Source organism: Microchirus variegatus, assembly GCF_963457635.1.
Source record: "Microchirus variegatus genome assembly, chromosome: 16".
In the NCBI taxonomy this organism is placed as follows: Eukaryota; Metazoa; Chordata; class Actinopteri; order Pleuronectiformes; family Soleidae; genus Microchirus; species Microchirus variegatus.
In genome coordinates, this window is record NC_139817.1 from 21,452,400 (window position 1) to 21,474,015 (window position 21,616).

Sequence of the window (21,616 nt, forward strand, 5' to 3'; positions counted from 1 at the left end):
GTTTTTTCCTTTTTTTAAATATTGTTTCAGTCTATGATGTGTTCAAAACAACCCACATTTCGGCACAAACTCCACTGATTTGTTAATGCCAAAATGATCAGTTGTGCAAATTCAAACCCCGAGTTTCCAGTTGTCATTGAATCCATCACACGTCATGTTGTCAGTGCGTCTTTCGCCGCAAGTAAAAAAAAAGCTCACAGATTTTCAAGCGCAAGCTGAAGCAACCAGCCATTCACGTTCAGAAACACATGCGCTGTCTGTCAGTATTAAATAGCCTACTCTGATTGACCCTGTTTGAAGATCGTTATAATGTATGTACCATCAGTTAAGTTGCATCCCCGATTAATAATTATATAATTCACAAGTATTCAACAAATATCATACATTATATCGTCCTTTAAAATGCAGTCATGGTGGTGGAAAATCATGCCTTGACACTGACAGACTTCTTGTCATAAAGTCTTTTTTTTTAATAAAGATAACTGAAAGCATTAAACCATAGTACCATGAGACAACAATCAATGAAGGCCATATACAAGCGTAGACATAGTCAAATATTTAGCTTCAAATCTGACAGACAAGTGAGCACAGAGTGACTTACAGTAAATCCTGTCTCAGGAAACGTCATGTTGGTACAGTGTAAAATCCATGGAACATTTTTGAAAAACTCCCTCTCTTCTCACAGTATGTTAAGAAAAAAGCAACAACCTGGAGTCCCTCTGTCGTAGAACAGATTCCATATGCAATTGTACAATAAAAAATATGAAAAACGTGAAAGAAATAAGCAACAGAAACATATTAAGTTCACAGAAGTGTGTCCAAAACACAACCAGTATTGACTATTCCTCAAAGCACAGCATAGCACAGCTTTATCAGGAAGTGAGGTATACTGCAAATCTAAATATACCAGTCACTTCATCTCAGGACAAGAAATACTCAAACACTGATTTTTGAGCTTTGGCACTAAACAGGAAACACCAGAACAAACTCAGAATCACAAATAAATAAATACTTATTATCAGAAATACATAGCCTCTAATTCACCAATACTTTATTTATTATAATGTCGTTAATTTGTGTTCTACCTTTGTGTTGATAAACACATCTGATGAAAGAAATACACCATAACACTATATTTTATTCCTTTTCTTTTAGCTCTGAAAATACTGCACTCATTATCATCTCAAATGTTAACAGCATTGTACTGCTTTACTGTGTGAGACTCACTGTCAATGTCAAAATAATATATTTTTTTCGAAAATAAGTTTGTTTTCCTTTCTGTCCAGATGATCACTGCTTATGGTAATCTCAGATTATGAGGTTTGAGCACATGGAAATAGGAGGAAACAGTCGCTTTGACAATACATTGTTTTTTAGAATAGAGATTTAGAAGTGCTGGTCTGGAGACTCAATGAAAAAAAGATCAACTTAAAACCTAAATGTTTTATGTTAAATCAAACTAAAGTAAGCAGATTTCTCTTTATATATAACGTGTTTATTTTATTTGGAACAGACTTAAAGGCGCCATATGTAAGAATGTGGCCAAAAACGGTTACTACATTCAAATTCAAAATACAAAGGTCTTTTAGGTTTCGTTTTCTGACGCAACTGGCAACCCGTGTTTGCTCGGTAGCTGAGACTCTACTGACTGCAATGATCGTAGACGGCGGTAGGTGGCGCCACATGCCAAAACATGATTTGCCGCCTGCAAAATATTTTTTTTAATGCTAATATTTTGGCTGTACTGTTGTTGTTGGTGAGTTCAGTTTGTTATATGAACATTATTCCTGAGTCTCTGTGACATATTAGGAGGATTTTATGGCCAGTTGATTTAGATTCATTACATAATGCACCTTTAATTCATTTAAATACAACCAGTTCAAGTCAACCGTCGTCTTTTCTCAGTGTGTTCGCTGTGGACAGCATCAGACCAGCTGTGTCCAGTCTCACTGGACTAAGTGCTGACAGTAGCTCCATGTTTACTTTTCCTCAAATGAAACTATCAGTGAGAGATCAAGTGAACGTCCCTAACATAAACTCCAGTAAATCAACTCTAGGAGGAGGCGACGGACAAACTGAGATGCTCCACCGCACACAGATGGTCACTGACCCCGAACAGCATCTTTCAAACTCTCTGTCTCCTCTGAAATCTCCACTGTTTATGAGATGATAATAAGTCACAGTCCTCAAAGTCTGTCTATTATTCGGCTATAGAATCTCTTTCAGTATCTCTTTCTCTTGAGTGAATGAGTATTCAGTTCATTACATAATGCAGCAGGAGAGTATACTCTGGCCAGTGTTTGCCATTCTATACCAGTGAGCATCAGATCACTCTCCCGCCACAGACAGAAGTGGTGATCGGAGCGTCTACACAGCGGAGAGGTCGATTCGATTGGCTGAGTTGGTGCTCATCTTGGTGGGAATGACGCCGTCCTTGTTTCCATTCATCTGGACAAGAAGATGGGACACGACACAGGCAGTTAAGATGAGAACAGATTATTAGAAATAATAATAATAATCATTTAAAGTTAGGACTGAACGACAGCACTAACAATGTCAGAGTTGAAAGGCTTCACATTTATGTTTCGGATGGAGCTGCTGGTGAGCGTCCACACCTTGGTTTTGTGTTTGAAAGCAGCTCTGACCTAAAGAAAGCAATAACATACCATAGATGACAAAAGCCACATTTAGTACAGTTATTTACATCAGAGGAGACAAACAATGTTGAGCCTTTTGAATAAATAATTTAAAGCGGAACTAGACCGGAAGTTCCAATTAACGCTTTTTTAGTGTGTATCTGCGTCATTACCTTGTTTAAGAAGCCCTGAAGGTTCTAAACAAACAGTTCAGCCACTGCTGAGAACGCTGTGTTTTATTGTAATCTCGGGCTCAGCGAAATCCCGTTATAGTTACGTAAACAGCGGTTCTCTGGAACAGCCGATCGTCCTGCTCGGGGCACTAGTCCGGGCACATCCGGTTGCGTACATTGAACCGCAGAAGAAGAATAACGTCCGTTGTGGAGGTGTTTCACGAGCGACAGTGTCTTCTGACTCTGGGTCTGACTCGGGGTCAAAGTCATAAAAGGGACTGCGGCGGGGAGTCGTGAAGAAGCTATTTTTAAACATTGTTAAAACAATGTTTTGATAATGAGTAGCAGTGCATCCACCGTTCCAGAGGGGGGCGCTGTGCTTCTGAGAGCGGGTGTGCTGAATATGTCACTTCCGGGTTGAGAGATTTGAGTCTCAAGTCACGCGGCTGGGAAACAGCGTCAGAAAAGAGAAATTATATCGGCTCGTTTACAGCAACTGGGAGGTTTTTGACCATAAAAACAACTTAATGTATGTAAGTAGACCTCCATAACTAACATATATGTGCAACAGGACCACTCTATGCCAGCTTTAAACACGTATTCAATACTTTGGGCGCCATACCTCAGAGTTGAGAAGACAGTGAAACAGGAACACAAAGAATCCCTGAAAGAAAGAGGAGAAAGCCAAAATTTTATGTAAAAAAAAGAGAACTCACTCTCAGTTTGGTAAAAGCACTGCTGTCATCAGTGAAGAACGTACTTGTAAGGAGTTGAACACAGCAAAGATATACAGGAACGGCAAAGAGTGTGTGTTGAAGGCGAGGACGCCAAAGATCCAGGAAATGCCGAGTATAGGAAGGAGCACAGCGACCGCCTTTGCAGTCAGTCTTTGAGAAAAGAAAGGTACAATAATGTTTTAATAAAGGTACAAGAATTAGCAATGTTAAAAGTATTACTGTATTATTACTGTAATCATGAGAACAAGTAAACTCACTTGACTGCATTGGCATCTCCGTGAACTTTGTAATTCTCTCCACTGATTCGAGATATGATCCTGGTCACAGATATCAGGATGCCGATGTTCACCTGAAAATCATATTATTATATATGATATATTATTTTAAGAGCTGTGCTGCCCTGACTGAATACAAACTGAATAAAACTCAATGTGAGAACAGAGAATTCAAATCAAAATTCCTCACCACAATGACAAACAGCGCCGGCGCCACAAAAGCCCAGATGGCGCCGTTTTTCAACGACAACCAACAGCTGAAAAAAGGAAGGATAAACGTGTCAGAGTACACTGAAAAACAAATGAAATTCTCTTCCATTTAAAAATGCAGCAGCTCTGAAATGTAAATATAAAATGATGTACATCATAAATGTTAAAAAATACATTTGACACAATTAACACTAACAACAGCCCCCCCCCCCACACTTTATTTCCATGATGTCATTCTTATGTTATGCCACTGAGGTTTAATGGAATTGAAAAGAACTACATATCAGTAAGTGCAGCTCATACTCACTTGTCAACCTCACCATAACTGTCCAGAGCTGACGTCATGGACACTATGCATATAACCAACGGAGAGCCTGAAAAACAAACACACGTTACACATGTTACACATTCACCAATGTCACACAATTCTGCTGACGCAAACATTTAAATAAAATGGAAAAAAGCAAAATTTCCAGTTTTTCATCCTTTTTCATCCAAGCACAATCATTTTGATTACTACAAAACTAATTAAAAAAAACACATTTCAAATTATAATTATTTACATTCATGTTTGCTTCCTGGCATTCTTCTTCTTTTTGCCTTTGCAGGATGAACATAAGTACAAATGATTAACTAAATTTCAACATATTAAAATCAAGCATCAAGCACATACTGTTTAAATCTTACATTACAGTAAACCCTCTATCCCTGAACTTCAAAATGTTGTTTAAACATTTTGTGTGAACTAGGTGAAATTGATTGTTATCATTGTGATGAATTAAGACCACCTACACTGAATGAAATGTCAGTCTAAAGTCTGGGAAAGCGTCAGGGCGACTTGTTTAAAAATATCTGTAATTTATGTTTTAATCTCGCTAAAGAACAAGTGTTGTTTTGTAAGCCTGTTTTGGGCCGGGCATGTTTTTTTTTTATGCAAGGCACAGTAATTAAAAACAATCAATCACATATTGGAACATTGCAAATCATTTTATAGCACGTTAGCCCAACAGCTAATGAACAAAACAATGTAAAACCAAGGAAAGGAATGTGTTTTGCACTCCTACATTTTGACAAATCATGTTTCATGAAATCTCATCAAGTTACAAACTGAACATGAAGATTTAAGAACAACTGACCAGACTAAAAAGGTTCACAAGCATACAGGTCATTACAGCAGAGGTCAAATGATTCCTTAACTTCCACTGTGTCATCTGAACATATGTCTTGGTTAATTTAAAGAAAACGGCGTTTGGACCTGTTGGTCACTTATATAATATTATATAGTAATATGGTCTTCTAAAAAAATACACTTAAACTAAGTGTGGTTTTATTTCCCATCCCAGTTGTGAATTGCTCTACCATGAATATGATGAAAACAAAAAGTGAAAAAAAAACTGTTCACAATATTGCATCATGATATCACACTTATACAATACTATTTATGATGCAAAATTAATGTATTAATATCAAAAAAAGACATTTATTTTAAATTACATAAATAAAAGTGTGGACAACTGTAATTAAAATTTGTACCAGGAGCCGTTTCGGCCACTGCCATTAGTGGCTCGGGCCCTAACAAGCGTATTTATATATGTAATTGAATGTTGTATATGATACATAATAATTATGACCAAATGTCTTATTATTACTGTTATAAAAAAAACATTGCTAGCAAACATATATTATATTCTATCACCGTGCTGGCAGCTGTGCCTCAGCTGTGTTTAAAAGACGGTGAGGTCGTGGGCCATGTTTTCATTATAACATGATGTGGGGGGTCGCATGTAATCGGCCCCTGGGCCGCCAGTTTGAGACCCCTGCTATAGAGCAAGAGAACTTTTACTTTGTGGAAGGAAATGAAAGATAAAGTCGTCAGCGGCCTTTATCGCGGCTAATAGCAACAGCAATTCATTATAAAATGAGTGTTTACTTTTTATGCATAAGAGTTATTCTTCTAACCGTCTGTGGCACATAATTTGCAGTTGGCCACACAAAATGAAAAATTACTCTGGCCAGAAGAAAGGAAGTAATAAAAAGGGATCGTTTTTCCTCTAATGGGTTCAGCATGTGAGGGAGAGACTATGCATTCCCAAGCAGCTAAAGACAGTATACACATGACCCTGCTTCTTTTTATCTGTCTGTCAACGCCGCTTCATCGTGATCGGGGGGGGGGGGGGGGGGGGGGCAATTGTTATTCTGGTAAGTAACTAAAAGCACATTCAGACCTCAAAGCAGGGTCTTCAGATTATTTGTTTGACCAATAATGTGAATTTACATCATCACTATCATGACGTAAAGGTGGAACACGGGGTCAACGCAGGGATTATGCAATAAAATATGATACTGTACTGTGATGTCTTCACCAAACAAGCACAAGAACATGATGACAGAGAGCAAACACACTCACCCCAGCCAATGCCATAGTAGTAGACGTGTTTGCTTCCCTCTGAGCCGAACACTTTGACCACCATACTGTAGAGGTGAAGCCCCTCCACCAGCATCCATGCGAAGGCACTCAGGAAGAAGAAGTGGAGCAGGACGGCCATGACCTTACAGGGCAGCTGCACAAACTCATGTTATCAAACTCTCATCCTTCCCATCATTGACGCATGTTCTTCTTTACACTTCTACTGCTCTATTGTTTATCAGCATTTATTCTAATGACTTTAGGTGTATTAGAGTCGACGACATGATGGTTTTTTTTGTGTTTACTCACCGTGCCCGGGTCAAAGCGAGCACTGATGAGCAGTAAGATCTCTGCCACCAGGATGGCGAAGGACAGGTTGGCGTGGATGTGGTAACGTTGGTTACGGATGGTGCTCACTGACCTGCAGAGCAACATAAGACAACATGACCTCGTTCTGGCGTCACGGTATGGTAATAACGCTCGGTTTGTTTTGAGCTACAGATGAACACATACACTGAATGAATGAAATACAACACTGGCTAACATCAGGTTATGTCTCGCTGTGACTGGTTGGCGATACTCACGACAGAACTGCAAAGGTGACAAGAGTGATGGCAAGACACAAGATGGAAATGGAGCAGCCAACATAACCGATGGTTGAGAGTGCCACCCGGTGGCCAGTGGTGAGCTGTGTATAAAGACAAATTGTTTGTTTTGCTATAGTTTAGTCTGCAACCCTCAGATGAAAACACTGCAGATAGAGTAAAAAAAATGTCTTAAAAGTGTAAATATAGCATCAAAGATAAACATATGCACTCTTTACTCTTTAAACTAACATTTCTGTAATTTTTGGTTAGAGTGGTGGGGACACTTTTATTTGTCCGTATGGCCCGGTGCATCCATGCTGTTTTGGACTCTATTTGGGCACTATTTTCAGTATGTGGGTTTGATTCTCTATTAACTGTCTTCACATCATGTGCCTTGTCATTATGAGGCCAGAGGAGTCTCCTCCTTCCAAAAAAAAGGGGATATGTGGGATGCTCCTTTGCAGCTGAGGGATAAGGCTGCCCACTAATTAAAGAGTGGCTGAAGGAAAGTACAGCATCAAACAGACTTCTGCACCCTAAAAACAGTACTGGCCCACTTAACTCCAATGAGAAGTCGACTATTTTAAGTAGCCAATGTGGATGCTGGCCACACTCCTGTGATACATAAACTTGGATAACAAAGTGAACCGAAATGTGAACAATAGAGGACATAACTGTTTTTTGGACGATGGTTCCAAGAAAACAAGCATTTAGCCTGTTAAGAAACAGCGGTCATTGGGGAGTGGACCACTGTCCTCTGCAGGGACTTGAACGATCCACACTTAATCATAATTGTCCCCAGTACTTTTGTATAAAACCACCAGTGAAACCAATGTTGTGAGTGTAGGTCTGCTCACGATTGACCTGCGTGTGTGGAGGAGTAACACAGTGTTCTGAGGCTGCAGTGGGGGAGTGTGTTTGGTGGGTGACTGTGGTAAACCACTGCTTCCTGTCCAATTATCCCTCTACAAATCCACTCAGTTTATAGCCAACACAGAGGAAGGGAGACACACAGCTCAGCATTACTCCAGGGACAACACTTACTCTTCACAAGGTGATGGAAAAGATGGCACCTTTTTCCTTGAAGGGAACTTCCCACTGGCCTGCTTATTTAGACTTTACTCTGGGATAATATTAAATATAAGTGTCATACTCTTTCAGTCTTATGAAAAGTTTTATATCAAATATTAATGGGTAAAACATTTCAGTAGTAGTAGAGTAGAGTAGGGTTGGGAGATTTTACAGTGGAATATGGTGTTACCATAATAACAACATCATTGGGTTTATTTCAGGTCCTATATCAACGTATATAATTAACCTAAGAATATGTCTGTACCTATATATCTGTACATGGTGTGCAAACAGTGAAAGGCTGAGGCACCCACTCGCTTTGTTGTTTTATGATCATCAATGTCTATTTTTCAGTTACAGTCTTCTACAGTCAGCATTTAATGTGCTCTCCCTTGGTTGATCTCATCTAGAACTTTTGGGGAGACAGTTTTCTTCGCTAATCCTCTGGTCCGATAAGATCAGGCTTCTTTCAGCACTTCACTGAGCTCCTCTTTTGATTTAGGCTTTCGTTTTTTAGTAGTTTCCTTTGCTGACCACATGTTGCCTGTGTAATATTTAGGCCTGGACCGCATGGAGGTCAGTCAACGTCACAATACAGTCTGTATTTTATCAGCCTGATTTTCTTTAATGTAATGAAATATGATTTCATTACATTAGCAGCGTGCTTGTTGTCATGGAGTGAAAAAATAAAACCATAATCAGGTGCTTCCCTGAAGGAAGTGCCGATCGTTTAGAACATCATATCTGGAGTATCCAGTTTCTTTGCTGATCTCACTTTGAGAGCGGCCTTGCTGATGAGAAATTATGTATTTTTGCACGCCTTGAATAAATCTGACATCAAATGCTTAGATTGTGAATAAATACAGATACAGGTGCTACCATTCATAAAAAAAAAAAAAAAAAGGTAAGGTTACCCAAAAACAAAAAAGAAGAAAGTCAAGGTGTCAGTGAGTACAGTTTCCTGTGAGAAACTGGGAGAAACTCTGACAGGAAGAGGTCTGGCAGAGCCAAAGCCACAACAGAATCACAAGACAAGTTTCTGAGAGCCATTTAATGGTGAAGGAAATTGTACTCACTTTTTTTTTTTTTTTTTTAACCTCTAGCAGTTCACTACTTACCTTTGTACCATTTCAAGCCATTCAATTGGACCTGAATGGCTTCAATTTCAATAAAAAACTGAAACATTGGGGTGTTTATGCATACATATACATGTATGTAAAGTATGGCATTTTGCTCTGCAAAGTGAATTTCCACATAGAAACACTGAGCCTCAGTGGTCATGTCACTAAATTACACAATGACCAGGATGTTGAAAATAAAGTAGCTAAATGGAACTCAACCATTTTCTTCTGGATGTTTAGTGGGTAGCAAAACAAACAAAATGGTGACATGTGATGACCCCGTGCAGTTATCATAGCTGATGTGTGACATGACTTCCTTTTCTCAGTCTCAGAGTGAACAACATTCTCTCTTCTTAAGGCCCTTAAAGGTGCCATATGTAAGAATGTGGCCAAAATCGGTTACTACATTCAAATTCAAAATAACGAGGTCTTTTAGGTTTCGTTTTCTAACATAACTGGCAACCCGTGGTTGCTCGGCAGCTAAGACTCTACTGACTGCAATGATTGGTAGACGGTGGTCGGTGGCGCCACATGCCAAAACGTGATTTCAAAACTAGGGCTGTCAAAAGATTAACATTTTTAATCAGATTAATCACAGGGTAGCTGTGGATTAATCACGATTAATAACGATTAATTACCATTCGTAAATATGCCAAAAATTGCCTAATTTTCTCTTTATATTGTTGTAGGAACGGAGAGATAAATAAAGTATGTGAAAATATAAATGTAAAGAACAATAAAATACTGTAAGTAACTTGTAAAAAACCATACAAACAGTAAAAAATAAACATTACATTGTCAAGAACCCACATTATAAGACAATGTAAATAAATATGGAAATAAAATACTGTAAATAACTTTGAAAAACCTTTTTTTAAAAACTACACATTGCACTGTAAATAACTCACATTATAAACAAAATATAAAGTATAGAAGTTAAATAGTTTTCTTACTAAACCCACAGCAGGAAATTCCTCATCATCACTTTGAAGCACTGCTTCTACTAGTTAGCGTTAGCGTCAGCTAGCATACTGACGCTAACGTTAGCTGCTGTCTGTGTCCCCGTTAGTTAGACAATGACTGTTAATGTTATGATTGTATCATTATCTGCGCCAGCAGCGCCACTTACAACTGTGTGTCTTTCTTTCTTTTTTCTTCCTCTTCTAACGACCTGCTTGATAACTCCTCTTCATTTTCCTTCAGCTTTGTTTACAACTTGCAGGACGATAACTTCACACAGGTTAACGTGAGGAGACGTGGGGCCCCGTTAGGGGGGTTTCCTACTGCGATGTCATTGTTGTTTTAAGGGAGACGGGGATGCGGCTGCTCACTGGGGAATTTAGGCTCCGAGTGTCGGGAACCCCCCTATCGGCTCGGGGCCCCATGCAGTTGCCCGCCGCCTTGCCTGTTCATAAACTTCACGTCTACCCGTAGCGCGATGAAAGTGAGAAAGTGCGTTAAAAAAAATTAACTTTGACAGCCCTATTCAAAACATAAACATGATTTGCAGTCTGCAAAATATTTTTTTTAATGCAAATATTTTGTCTGTACTGTTGTTGTTGGTGAGTTCAGTTTGTTATATGAACATTATTCCTGAGTCTCTGTGACATATTAGGAGGATTTTATGGCCAGTTGCTTGAGATTTATGACATAATGCACCTTTAAGAAGCTAAATGTGTCACTGCGTTCACCAACAAGCTATTAAGTTTGTGTGTCTGTCACTGGGTGGTGGGTAATTACCAAATGCAGTGAGTCTTTTTCAATAATAAAACATATACCCGCCTGCTGTGTCTGGAGTTTGAGCAAAACAATAACAAACTGAAAGAAGCTATAACTCTGTGCAGGGCCGATAATACGTGGGTTCACTTCACATGAAATCATTTACATCATCATCATCAGTCATTTTCACAGCAGATTCTTTGGGCAGGAAAAGCACAGGTGTTGGAGATAAATTAAGATCAGATAATCCTGTATTCATCCTACATAGAGAAACATGCGGTTACAGCAGCCAAGGTAGAAAAGAGAAGAAAATAGAAATAAGATAAGGAAATAATAATAAGTATAGTCTGTGGTTTACAGACCTGTGATACATCTGTCACTGAAGGAGCTCTTCACTGAGGTCACTGATAGAAATGACTCTGTTCAGATCAAGTAAACTGGGGCAGTGGGTGCCTTCACATTGGACTCGTGAACTCATTTCTTTGACACAAAGGATGTTTAGAACTCGACATGCTTGGCGTTAGGCAACAACTTAAATTTTCTCAAAAAACGACAGTGCGCCTTATAATCCGGAGCGCCTTATATATGGATCAATTGGTAAAGTTTGACTTTATCTGTTTTGTTGACATTCCCTTTAGCACAGCTCCATCTAGTGGATGCATAACGCAACCCCAGTCAAACGTTTGACTGCAATATCTTCTATTCTATGCGCCTTATAATCCGGTGCGCCTTATAGTAGAAAATACGGTATTTAAAGCTGTGCTTTTCCTACTAAAAGCTTTATCACTAAATCGTACCTTTAAGGGCACCACTTGCATCAGGATGGCAAAGTTGGTGAGGTGGTTGCACAGACATACAGAGTACGTCATGTTTCCATCCGAGCGCACGCAGCCTTTGTTGGACCACACGCCCTCATTTGAACTGAAAAAAACCCCCACAGTAATTAGGAGTTACTCAGACAGGAAATAATATTTATAAATATATTAACACACCAATGCTAGCATGAACACACAAAAATAACAAAGCTAGGTTTTTACAGTACACACAACTGGCTGAGATCACTTAACACGATCCACTGTGGGAGGCACACAGAGACACATTCTGACAGCACAATCTCATCATTCACATTTCTATGAGGTTCAGGGCAAAGAGGAGTACGACGGAGAGGAAGTTTTTAAATCCAACAAAAACACACGTCTTTAAAAGTGATTTATGCTCCCTAAATAGTTCGGGCTTCATTTATCACATCACCATATTTTTTACACAATCCGATTCTTCAAGGTATGCCAAACTAAAACAGCAACACATGTAACAGTGCATGGTTTTGATTTGGACGAGAAAAAAGGGAAATACACGTTTTACAAATCACTCTTTTGATTTAAAGCTGAAAGAATATGCAAAGAATCACGATACAATCTCTGGCTCTGCATCTGAATGAAGAATTGCGACACTCTGCATTTCATTTATGAACACAGACCCACCTGTAGTCCAAGAACGCACAGTAGAGGAAGACTTTATTGCTCTGGTTAAGAACCTGGTCTTGCTGTTCTTTAGTCTGAAACAGAAATGTGAAATAAAAATCAGATCTTTAATTGCAAGAGAAAAGCATGTAATATAAACTATTACTTTTGACCTGCACTGGCGCAAGAAATAAAAATGCTCTGTTGTTCCAAAACGAATAGCAACCTGTTTGGAAATGACAGCATGGAATTTTTCTTTCAACAATTAGCAGCTGTCGTCCTGTTTCCATTCACGCACTCAACCACAGCATCAGATCTCCATAGATTCAGTAAGGTAGAGATAGAGTTTAACCGAGAGATAGAACTGGAAATAGAAAACGTGAGGACTTAAAGTGCAGAGAGTCAAGATCCACATTTAGCAAAGGTGATTATTACACTGGAGTGGAAATCCCTGCTGTCTTTAAGAATCTTATTTGATTATGAATTACTTTTTCCATGTCAATCCTTAATATGATATATAATATTATTTGAAGTCTCCAGAGACAGTGAGCTAATGGCTACAGTGCAAGAATGCAGTAATTGGGGCTTGGCCCTGGTTTCAGGTCAACCACTACCCTCCTCACTCTGTCATGTGAAGAAAACAACACTTCCATTGGCTGGTTGGGTGTATACTGCGGGACTCTGCACCTCTTCTCGTTCCCCGAGCCTTGACTTGCAGACGGAGTGAGTGTATGATTAGGTGGACTGTGTCTGCACCGGTTCCTTGTGGAAAAAGTGAGAGCGAGAGTGAAACTGACAGTCAGGCTGTCTGTTTCCTGGCACATATGGCTCTGTGATTCATATTACAAAAGCATAGCACCAATACGTTGACTTCATTGTGTAACCAAATCACTGATCTCATTCTGTCTGTTTTGCACATGCGGGTCTTTAGTCATCATGTATTGGGCCCCTTTATTTGGTCATATGTACACACCGTCATCCTGAGCCAGTTTTGAGAAACTGAAAGCAACCCCTCGGGTGAATTTACCATCCCATTGGTCTAATAATTGTATAATAATAATAATAATTGCAATTTCTGGAGGGGGTTTGAATGAAAGCAAATAGAATTGCCACACAATGTAAACCCCGGCTCAAACAATCCATCACCATTGAGCCATGATGTTGGCCAGACACAAGCTAACATGTAGATTAACAAACAGCGTTGTTTGGCTCACTGTTTGCTCTGTAGCAACCCTCTGTTGTTGTGGATCATTTTTGACATGATATCCGACGAGCCGTGCAGAATCCTGAAAGTCACCGGTGAGTGTTAAAATGCACACGGAGCTCTGGCCCAACTCTGTGAACACCCCACCCCTATTATGCCACCCCCCACCCCCCCCCCGACGCCCTGAGGACTTAGCATCTATACTCGCCAAAGACTGCAACGGGTGATCCAACTCTTTATTAGCCACAGAAGGCCAGCGAATGCCACCTTGAAAATCAATTTGAGCCTTGTAAAGAGAATAGACACCGAGAGGGTAAGAGAGACGGCAGTGATGGACTGATGAAAGAGAAGAGAGAAGGAGAGTTGTGTCTTCTACTGCGTGTGACTCTGTCTGCCTCTGTGCAGCTGTCCACAACCACAACTCCATCTACAGTGCATACTTTAACCACAGCCAACTCACTCCCCCTGATATTAATACGTGGTTTTTACGCCTCCAGATCCACCAGCATTGGTGAAAGAAAGGATTTTACGTGTTTCATTTCTCTGACTGTTCATCAAGTATTACATTATTTGATGTTCTTGGGAATAATCCAGTGGTAACCCACCTAAAGGAGTTCATTTTTTTTCAATTCCCAATGATTGATTAGATATGTTTAATTGAAAGATGTGTTCAAGTAAAAGGAGAAGTTTTACACAACTGTGTATATGCACTCACATAATCAAAACAGCCACACGTGGACAAAAAATACTGTAATATCTTTTGGAGAGTACATCTCATCATCATAACACAAGTGTAACATGATAGTGTTTTCCATAATGGCTTTTTAATGGTTTGTCCCAAAGACTTGCTCATGGAAACATGGTCCGATCCCAGCCTTTAACATCAGCCTGAGGATGTCCTGCCATTTGTGCACTGCATGTCCCTCTAACAAAAAGCACATGTCACCCATCAGCTTTTTAATGACTCTGTTCGGGTGACCGATGAAGAATTAAAATAAACAAATATGTGTGCATCACAAAAGCGTTTTAACTTCAAATACGAAATTCAGAACCCAGCAATTTGTACATATGCAAGCTCCTCTGTCCTCTGTGGTTTCTTCCAGACTTTCAGTGACTGGTAGAGGTAGAAGCCGGAGCCTGTCTGTGGTTAAGCACATATGCATCAGCAAATCCCAAGGCATGGGCAACTCCAGGCCAATTTATGTCTAAGCTGCTGACATCTGGCTGAGAGGCGCAAATGGGGAAAAGATGGAGAGCGCTGTACAACACCAGCCATCCCTGTTTGTGAACACAGGCAACAATCGACACAAGCACTGACACAGATGTGTATGAGATAATAATGACATGTTGAAGTAAAACTCAATTTTCACATACAATGTTGGAACATTTAAATGACATTTTATTTTAAACTCAAATGGAAAGTTCATATAAAATAAAATAACACACACACAAACAGAATATTCCATCTGCAGTGAGCCGCTTTTTGTTAGCACTAACATAATTAAGAACAGAGGATGAGGCAGTTAAGGGATTTTGATCTTGACTTTTTGCCTTTTTTTCTTGTGTGTGCAAATTTAGAAGCTCATCCTTGAAAAAGTCACACACACACACCCACTCATTCCACCCAACAGTGGTACAACAATATGCAGCCACAGGAGCAGTCAGGCATATTCCAAGAGCAAATTAGTCTAAATAAAAGCCTTTGGTTGTGCTAAATTTATAAAACCAGGGAAACATTCCACAACTGTGCGAGTGGAGTGAATAAGAGAGTGATTTCCTTTTCCCTCAAATGTTTCAAATATTTGAGAGCACAGAGAGCCAGGGTGTAATTTGGATTGCACGTTCTACATTTGGTATATCTATCAACTTTCATCCATGCTCATGACAGGCGGGGGAACTCATGAAGCTAGCAGTTTTTTTTTTCACTGTAGGCAAAAAGTGCTTAAAAATGAGTCAACTCTGCCGATAGACAAATTGTTGTGTATAACAACAAAGAGGCCATACATGTGTTAAATATAGTACGAAAGAAAAAAACAAACACTTTATTGCTATATGAGAAAGGTATGGTGTGACATTATTCTAACAACCAGCTTTGGGTTTTGAGAAAAACCGTCCCACTGGTCAGTATATGAAAGCACTGCACTGATGGAGTACAGATGTCACGGTTGTTGTTGTAACAGCACTTTTCAATCAGAGGCCAGACTGAAGCAGATCCACATACAGCGTATGGAGTAACGATCTGAATCCATGCAGCAACACACAACTGGCCTTGAGTGAGATCATACCGTTGGGGGAAATGTAATAAGACATGCAGCTGTGGGCTCAGCTCGGTCTCTGAGGTCGACAGCAAAACAACGAGACGTGTCGATATGCACGGAGGGCGTGAAGAAAGCTTGGGGACAATTAGATATAAAGTTCCCGAACTGTTTTCACAAAGGTAGATACTGAAAAACACAGCAACACTGATACTTCTTTCTATATGTTCTCTCATTAGGAATTAAACTCACATTATAATGGGAGAGGACAACACGGTGGTGCAGTATGTAGCATTGTTGCCTCAACCTTATCCTGCTTTGACTCTGGTTTCACGTGGGGTCTAAACCAGTAGAAACTGTTTGGATGGACAAAAGGAGAGGTTCTCCATGCCTGTATTTGAGCTCCTGCGGGAGTTCACATGGGGCCTTCTGTAACGTCTCTCTGGTTTCTGGCCTATTTCTATAGATGATCCCATTAGAAGGGTTGAGGGCTGCATTCTGAGGTGTTACAGAGAAGTTAAAGGTCACATAGACCGGACGTTCCTATTAACGTTGTTTTTTAGTGTGCATCTGCGTCATTACCTCGTTTAAGAAGCCCTGAAGTTTCGTAACAAACAGTTCAGCCATTGTTGAGAACGCTGTGTTTTATTGTAATCTCGGGGCTCAGCGAGATCTCTGAAAAATCCCGTTCTGGTTACGTAAACAACGGTTCTCCAGAACAGCAGATCCTCCTGCTCCGGGCACTAGTGCGGGCACATCCGGTTGCGTACATTGAACCGCAGAAGAAGAATAACGTCCGTTGTGGAGGTGTTTCACGAGCGACAGTGTCTTCTGACTCCGGGTCAAAGTCATAAAAGGGACTGCGGCGGGGAGTCGTGAAGAAGCTATTTTTAAACACTGTTAAAACAATTGATAATGAGTAGCAGTGCATCCACCGTTCCAGGAGGGGGAGCTGCGCTTCTGAGAGCCGGTGTGCTAATTACGTCACTTCCGAGTACTGGCCAATCACAAGACACTCTGTCCTCTGGGTGCGAGAGTTGAGTCTGAAATAAAGCGGCTGGTGAACAGCGTCAGAAAAGAGGATTTCTATCGGCTCGTTTACATCAACTAGGAGGTTTTTGACCATAAAAACAAGTTAATGTATGTAAGTAGACCTCCATAACTAACATATATGTGCAACAGGACCACTCTATGTGAGCTTTAAAATGTTGGCCATAGGCTTTATAAAATAAGATGTAACAATGTGATGTTGTCAATTTCAAAACCTGCAGTCGTATATCATCGTTCGTAAACTTGGAACTAAGAATGAGAAATACAAGACAAATCACTTTCGTTGTTTATCAAGTGTCACAACAGCTGAACTATTATGAATTATTTGTATCACTCATTATAGACAGACTCAGTGCCAGTCTTTTCCCGTGGGCCTCAGAACACTGCTCTGTTCTGCAAGAGGCAGCGGTCACAAGGCGATAGCACGGGGACACTTGACGGGAGGGGCCAAAGAAAGAGAGAGAGGGAAAAAAAAGAAAATCTTTTTGAGAAAGAGGCACAGCAATGGCTCAATCGCCATCTGTGACTGATCAGCATGTTGGCTCACACAGCCTGCGCTCGAATGTGTGTGTGAGTGGGTGTGGGTGGTTGGGAAAGAGAGCGAGGGGGTGGGGGTGGGGTGGGGGGGGGGTGTTCTCTGCCCACAAGCTTTAAGCTGGGCGTATGCTGAGAGTTATTAAAAGACTGGCAAAATAAAGGGCAGTCATTATTGTGGCTGAAACAGCTGATAGCAGCGTTGGCACACACACACACACGCCATCAAACAACGGAGAGTAAATGCATCAGAAAAGTGCGCGTGTCTATCGTCAAAGTCGGCGAACAATCGAGCCGTTATTTTCCACGCGTATAGGAAGCTCCAACAAGTCTAGACATCACTGGAAACACAAGTCACACCCTGCTCCCCTCGCTGCCCCCAAACTCTCCTTTGTGTTCCTTCAATAATGGAATTAACTGATGAGTTACAACGTCACCTGATGAATAATTGAAGGGATATTAGACCAGTTAAATTTATTTAAAAACCCAATTTATTGATGATAAAAAATATATTCAGTGTGTGAAATGTTTGACATTTTAAGATAAACTCTCATTCAATTCCAAAACAAAGCCAGGAGGAAGTCGAGCACTTAGCCCCTGTGTGTATTAATTTAATGAATTAGTTTAAGGCATTAGACCAGTGGTGGGTGGAGTTTTCCCCACACAACTATTTATCCTTGTTTACGGTCTGTAAACTAACACACATTATTGCACATACAGGTTTAAACATCATATCAAAATTCTCATTTAGCTCTTTATCCAAGAGGAAAATGTTGAACTTCAGTCAGTGATATGGATTATTTTCTACATCAGGAATGACGCAAAAGTGAAGTGAAATATAAAGAAGTCGGTCAGAGGTGCCATCTTGTCTTACCCTTCATCCTTCAACACACCACCGTTTAATGAGGGTTAGGGTCACTGTGCAAAATACAAGGGGGGTCTGGTGGGGTTAGACCCCCCTGATTAATACTCAAGACCCCCTGAAAGCCTCAAATGCAAAATTTAAGTTGGGTCTAAACATGTTACAGTGTAATTGGAAAGTATGTTTTTTTCCTAAAGATTTTTGTAATTTCAGTTTCACATATATGATCTACATACATAATACAATTTGCATTCTTTCTTAAACAAACAAAATGTAAATTATTTTATTTCTAATTGTGTATTTTTTAGTGTTTTAATTAATTGCTTTCCAAATGGCGCTGTGGAAAAGGCCCACACAAGCCCACATCTGACAGGGAAGAAAGCCAATACTGCAGGGTGGCACCTGGGGCGGTGAAACAGTATTGTGCAACAAATGGGGGATGGGGACCCCCCGATTATTAATGGATTTTATGTAAACTGGTTAGGGTTCATTCATGAAATCACTCTTTCCACCACATCCATCCATTATCTACCATCACGGTGGGTGCTGTGCCAATCTCAGCTGACATAGGGCGATAGGCGGGTCACACCCTGGACCGTTCGCCAGTCCATCACAGGGCCACATATAGAGACAAACAACCATTCACTCACACTCTCACACGTATGGTCAATTTAGAGTGACCAATTTACCAAATCCCCAAATCTGCATGTTTTTGGACTGTGGGAGGAAGCCAGAGAACCCGGCAAAAACGGACAAAACCCACACACACGGGGAGAACATGCAAACTCCATGCAGAAATGCCTTTGCTCCAACCCAGGGAACCCATGGAACCCAGGTCTTCTTGTGGCAAAGGCAGCAAATGCAAGAGAGCGAACCACTACGCCAACCGCGGGGCCCGCTCTTTCCACTCATTCACTTCATATCATTAGTGAGATTCATTAGTGACGGAAGGAGAGGACAGTGAGGAGGTGCCAGCCTTTCAAAGTATGTATTAATGTTTAACTACAGACTCCGAATGCTTTCCTCCCTCATTTTTCTTCTTCTCGACAGCAGATATAAATCACCGGTGGAGCAAGGATCCAATCAACGCCGCAGCTGAATGGCGTGAGAAAGCATGCGGGTCTCCGGGAACATCGATAACAACAAAGTCACTCTGTGTCACATCATGCAAAAATGGCAGCTCTGACATCGTCAGACGGGAATGGCTCGACCTCAGCAGGCGTATTCAGAGGGCATCTATCAAGACCGCAAGGTCACTCTGACACCCAGCACAGGGCTTTGACCTTCACTGACCTGTACCTGACACGACACTGTTTGTTTTCGTCCACGTCGATGGCTCCATTAATCTACAGTACGATACCTTTTATCTATGAAGGTGTCGGATAAAGAAAATGGATGGCGTGACAGCATGTACGGTGAGTGTTTGGAACACAGGGCTCATTGTAACCATGACAGCATGAAAAGACAGGTGAGGAAGCTGACATAATTCTGCTTTGGACACAGCCAGCCCGCCTGCTAGCTTTTAATGAAGTCACTGGGTGCTTGTCTATTCCCAGGGGGATAAACAGAGAGGTCAGCTGCAAATCACCTATTCTAGTCCACTGAACTGGTGCCATGAGAGGATGACATCTTTAAGGTTGAACTTGTGCAGACAGTAAAGAGCGACATAAACAATGGCGGGAAAGGTCTGCCACATACTGAGTATTAGCTGCCCTCCCTGCCTCCAGGCTAGGGAGGTGATAAGTATCTACCAGTCGCCAAACACATTAAGACTCCAAAAATAGTCACTTTTTTTTTTGACTTACTAGCAAATACAGGTCTGTGCTGCAATTCAGTCATAGGAAAATCGCAGCCAAAAGCGCTCGCTGTGAGTGAAATTACGACGCAGCTCCGAAACATAAATCATCGGCCAAACGGTGCAGTCCAAGAAACGCTGAAAAGGGCTGGCATGGTGCGATCCAATCTGTATGCTTTAGTAATAAGTATAATAGCCTATTTGTAATGGGCTGTGGAAGAAAGAATGTGAGAAAGCTGATTTATCCTTACATCACAGGCAAAGGCAATCCAACAAAAATAGAACAACCTTGACTCAACAGACAGCAGAGTTGGTGAGCATCTCCAACATTCTACACAACAAAGGAGATGATTAGCCCTCTCTCACAGCGTCCACTCAAACAAACACAACAATTATTGTCGCAGGAATCAGGCCAGATTATTGTATTTCAGCAAAGGGAAACACAGCAATATTGCCATGGTTTCATGAAGCTGCATGGTTTTGATTTGTACAACTGTGAGTGAGATGAGAAAAAAATATATGGGTTGAGTAGAAAGTCAATTATTCTTGTATGGGTCCTGTAAATCATCACAGTTACATTATTAGGGCTGTTTACAGGGTTATAAATGCCGTCGTTCATTGTTCATTCAGATCCAAAGCGACTTCAAAATCCTGTCAGTGTGGAAAAGATATATACGAAAACATTTCAGGCTAATGTGATACACATTTTGAAGTTAATATTCATGATGACTTTTCAGTGTATTTCCCATGGAAAACTGGCACAGTCCCTGCCATAAAGCAGCAATGAAAAGTATGTTGTTCGTAAAAACAAAGTTATTGTTGCTTTCAAAGCCCCCTAAGTCGACAGTTCAAATGTCCATAATCAGTTTGTTCTCGGAATGCCAGGAGGCAACATTTGGACTAATGAAAACCAAAAAAGGGATTTGCTGTATGTGCTGGTGAGTGTGCAGCTGCACAGGCACTGGTCAGTGACAGAAAAGCATGTGCTTACATAAGAGAATGCCAAAAAATACAGCTGATAGATTTCATACGGGGTGATCCGACTACTATTGTCACAAGTAAACTATAGCCATTTTCAACGGATTCAACTACACCTACTGACTCACAAACATGGTTATTGGCTGAGGTGACTGAGACATAAGGGACTGAATCTTACCAGGACATGAGTCAGGACGATCTTGATGAGCGGTGCTCCAGAGAGGTTGAACGACAAGGCCGGCGACGGCTCCACTTTCAGGGAAATGAGACAGCTCGCTACCTGGATCTTGTGATCCTTGAAATCTGCTGCTTCGTTAATCCTGAAATTACAGAAAAACGTGAGAAGACAAAGGAAAACGCAAGAGGATAAAAGAAGTAAACAGGCGCATAAAAAGACACTGCGATTCTACCGCTCATGAAAACACAGAAGTGTTACATAGAGTTTGGGCACAGGCACTAGCAATTAAGTTGGACTTTATTGCGCGTCTGTATAATCAGTCACACAAACAACTGTATTGCAGCAGCAGTTTTCCGAGACGACT

General features: G+C 40.7%; 1 protein-coding gene across 1 annotated transcript in view; it reads right to left on the minus strand.

Annotated features, from left to right (window-relative positions):
- Positions 1 to 2,029: 2,029 nt before the first annotated feature.
- The window catches only part of adgrd1 (adhesion G protein-coupled receptor D1), a 28,311-nt gene continuing 8,724 nt past the window's right edge, over positions 2,030 to 21,616 (minus strand). The window contains exons 14-26 of the mRNA XM_083902473.1: positions 21,253 to 21,394; positions 12,418 to 12,491; positions 11,734 to 11,857; positions 7,023 to 7,126; positions 6,748 to 6,859; positions 6,439 to 6,592; positions 4,339 to 4,405; positions 4,012 to 4,078; positions 3,804 to 3,895; positions 3,570 to 3,696; positions 3,432 to 3,473; positions 2,553 to 2,645; positions 2,030 to 2,448 (exon numbers count right to left, since the gene is read on the minus strand). Coding sequence (XP_083758599.1) covers positions 2,368 to 2,448; positions 2,553 to 2,645; positions 3,432 to 3,473; positions 3,570 to 3,696; positions 3,804 to 3,895; positions 4,012 to 4,078; positions 4,339 to 4,405; positions 6,439 to 6,592; positions 6,748 to 6,859; positions 7,023 to 7,126; positions 11,734 to 11,857; positions 12,418 to 12,491; positions 21,253 to 21,394 — 1,279 coding nt within the window. The 3' untranslated portion in view covers positions 2,030 to 2,367. The remainder of the gene's footprint in view (positions 2,449 to 2,552; positions 2,646 to 3,431; positions 3,474 to 3,569; positions 3,697 to 3,803; positions 3,896 to 4,011; positions 4,079 to 4,338; positions 4,406 to 6,438; positions 6,593 to 6,747; positions 6,860 to 7,022; positions 7,127 to 11,733; positions 11,858 to 12,417; positions 12,492 to 21,252; positions 21,395 to 21,616) is intronic.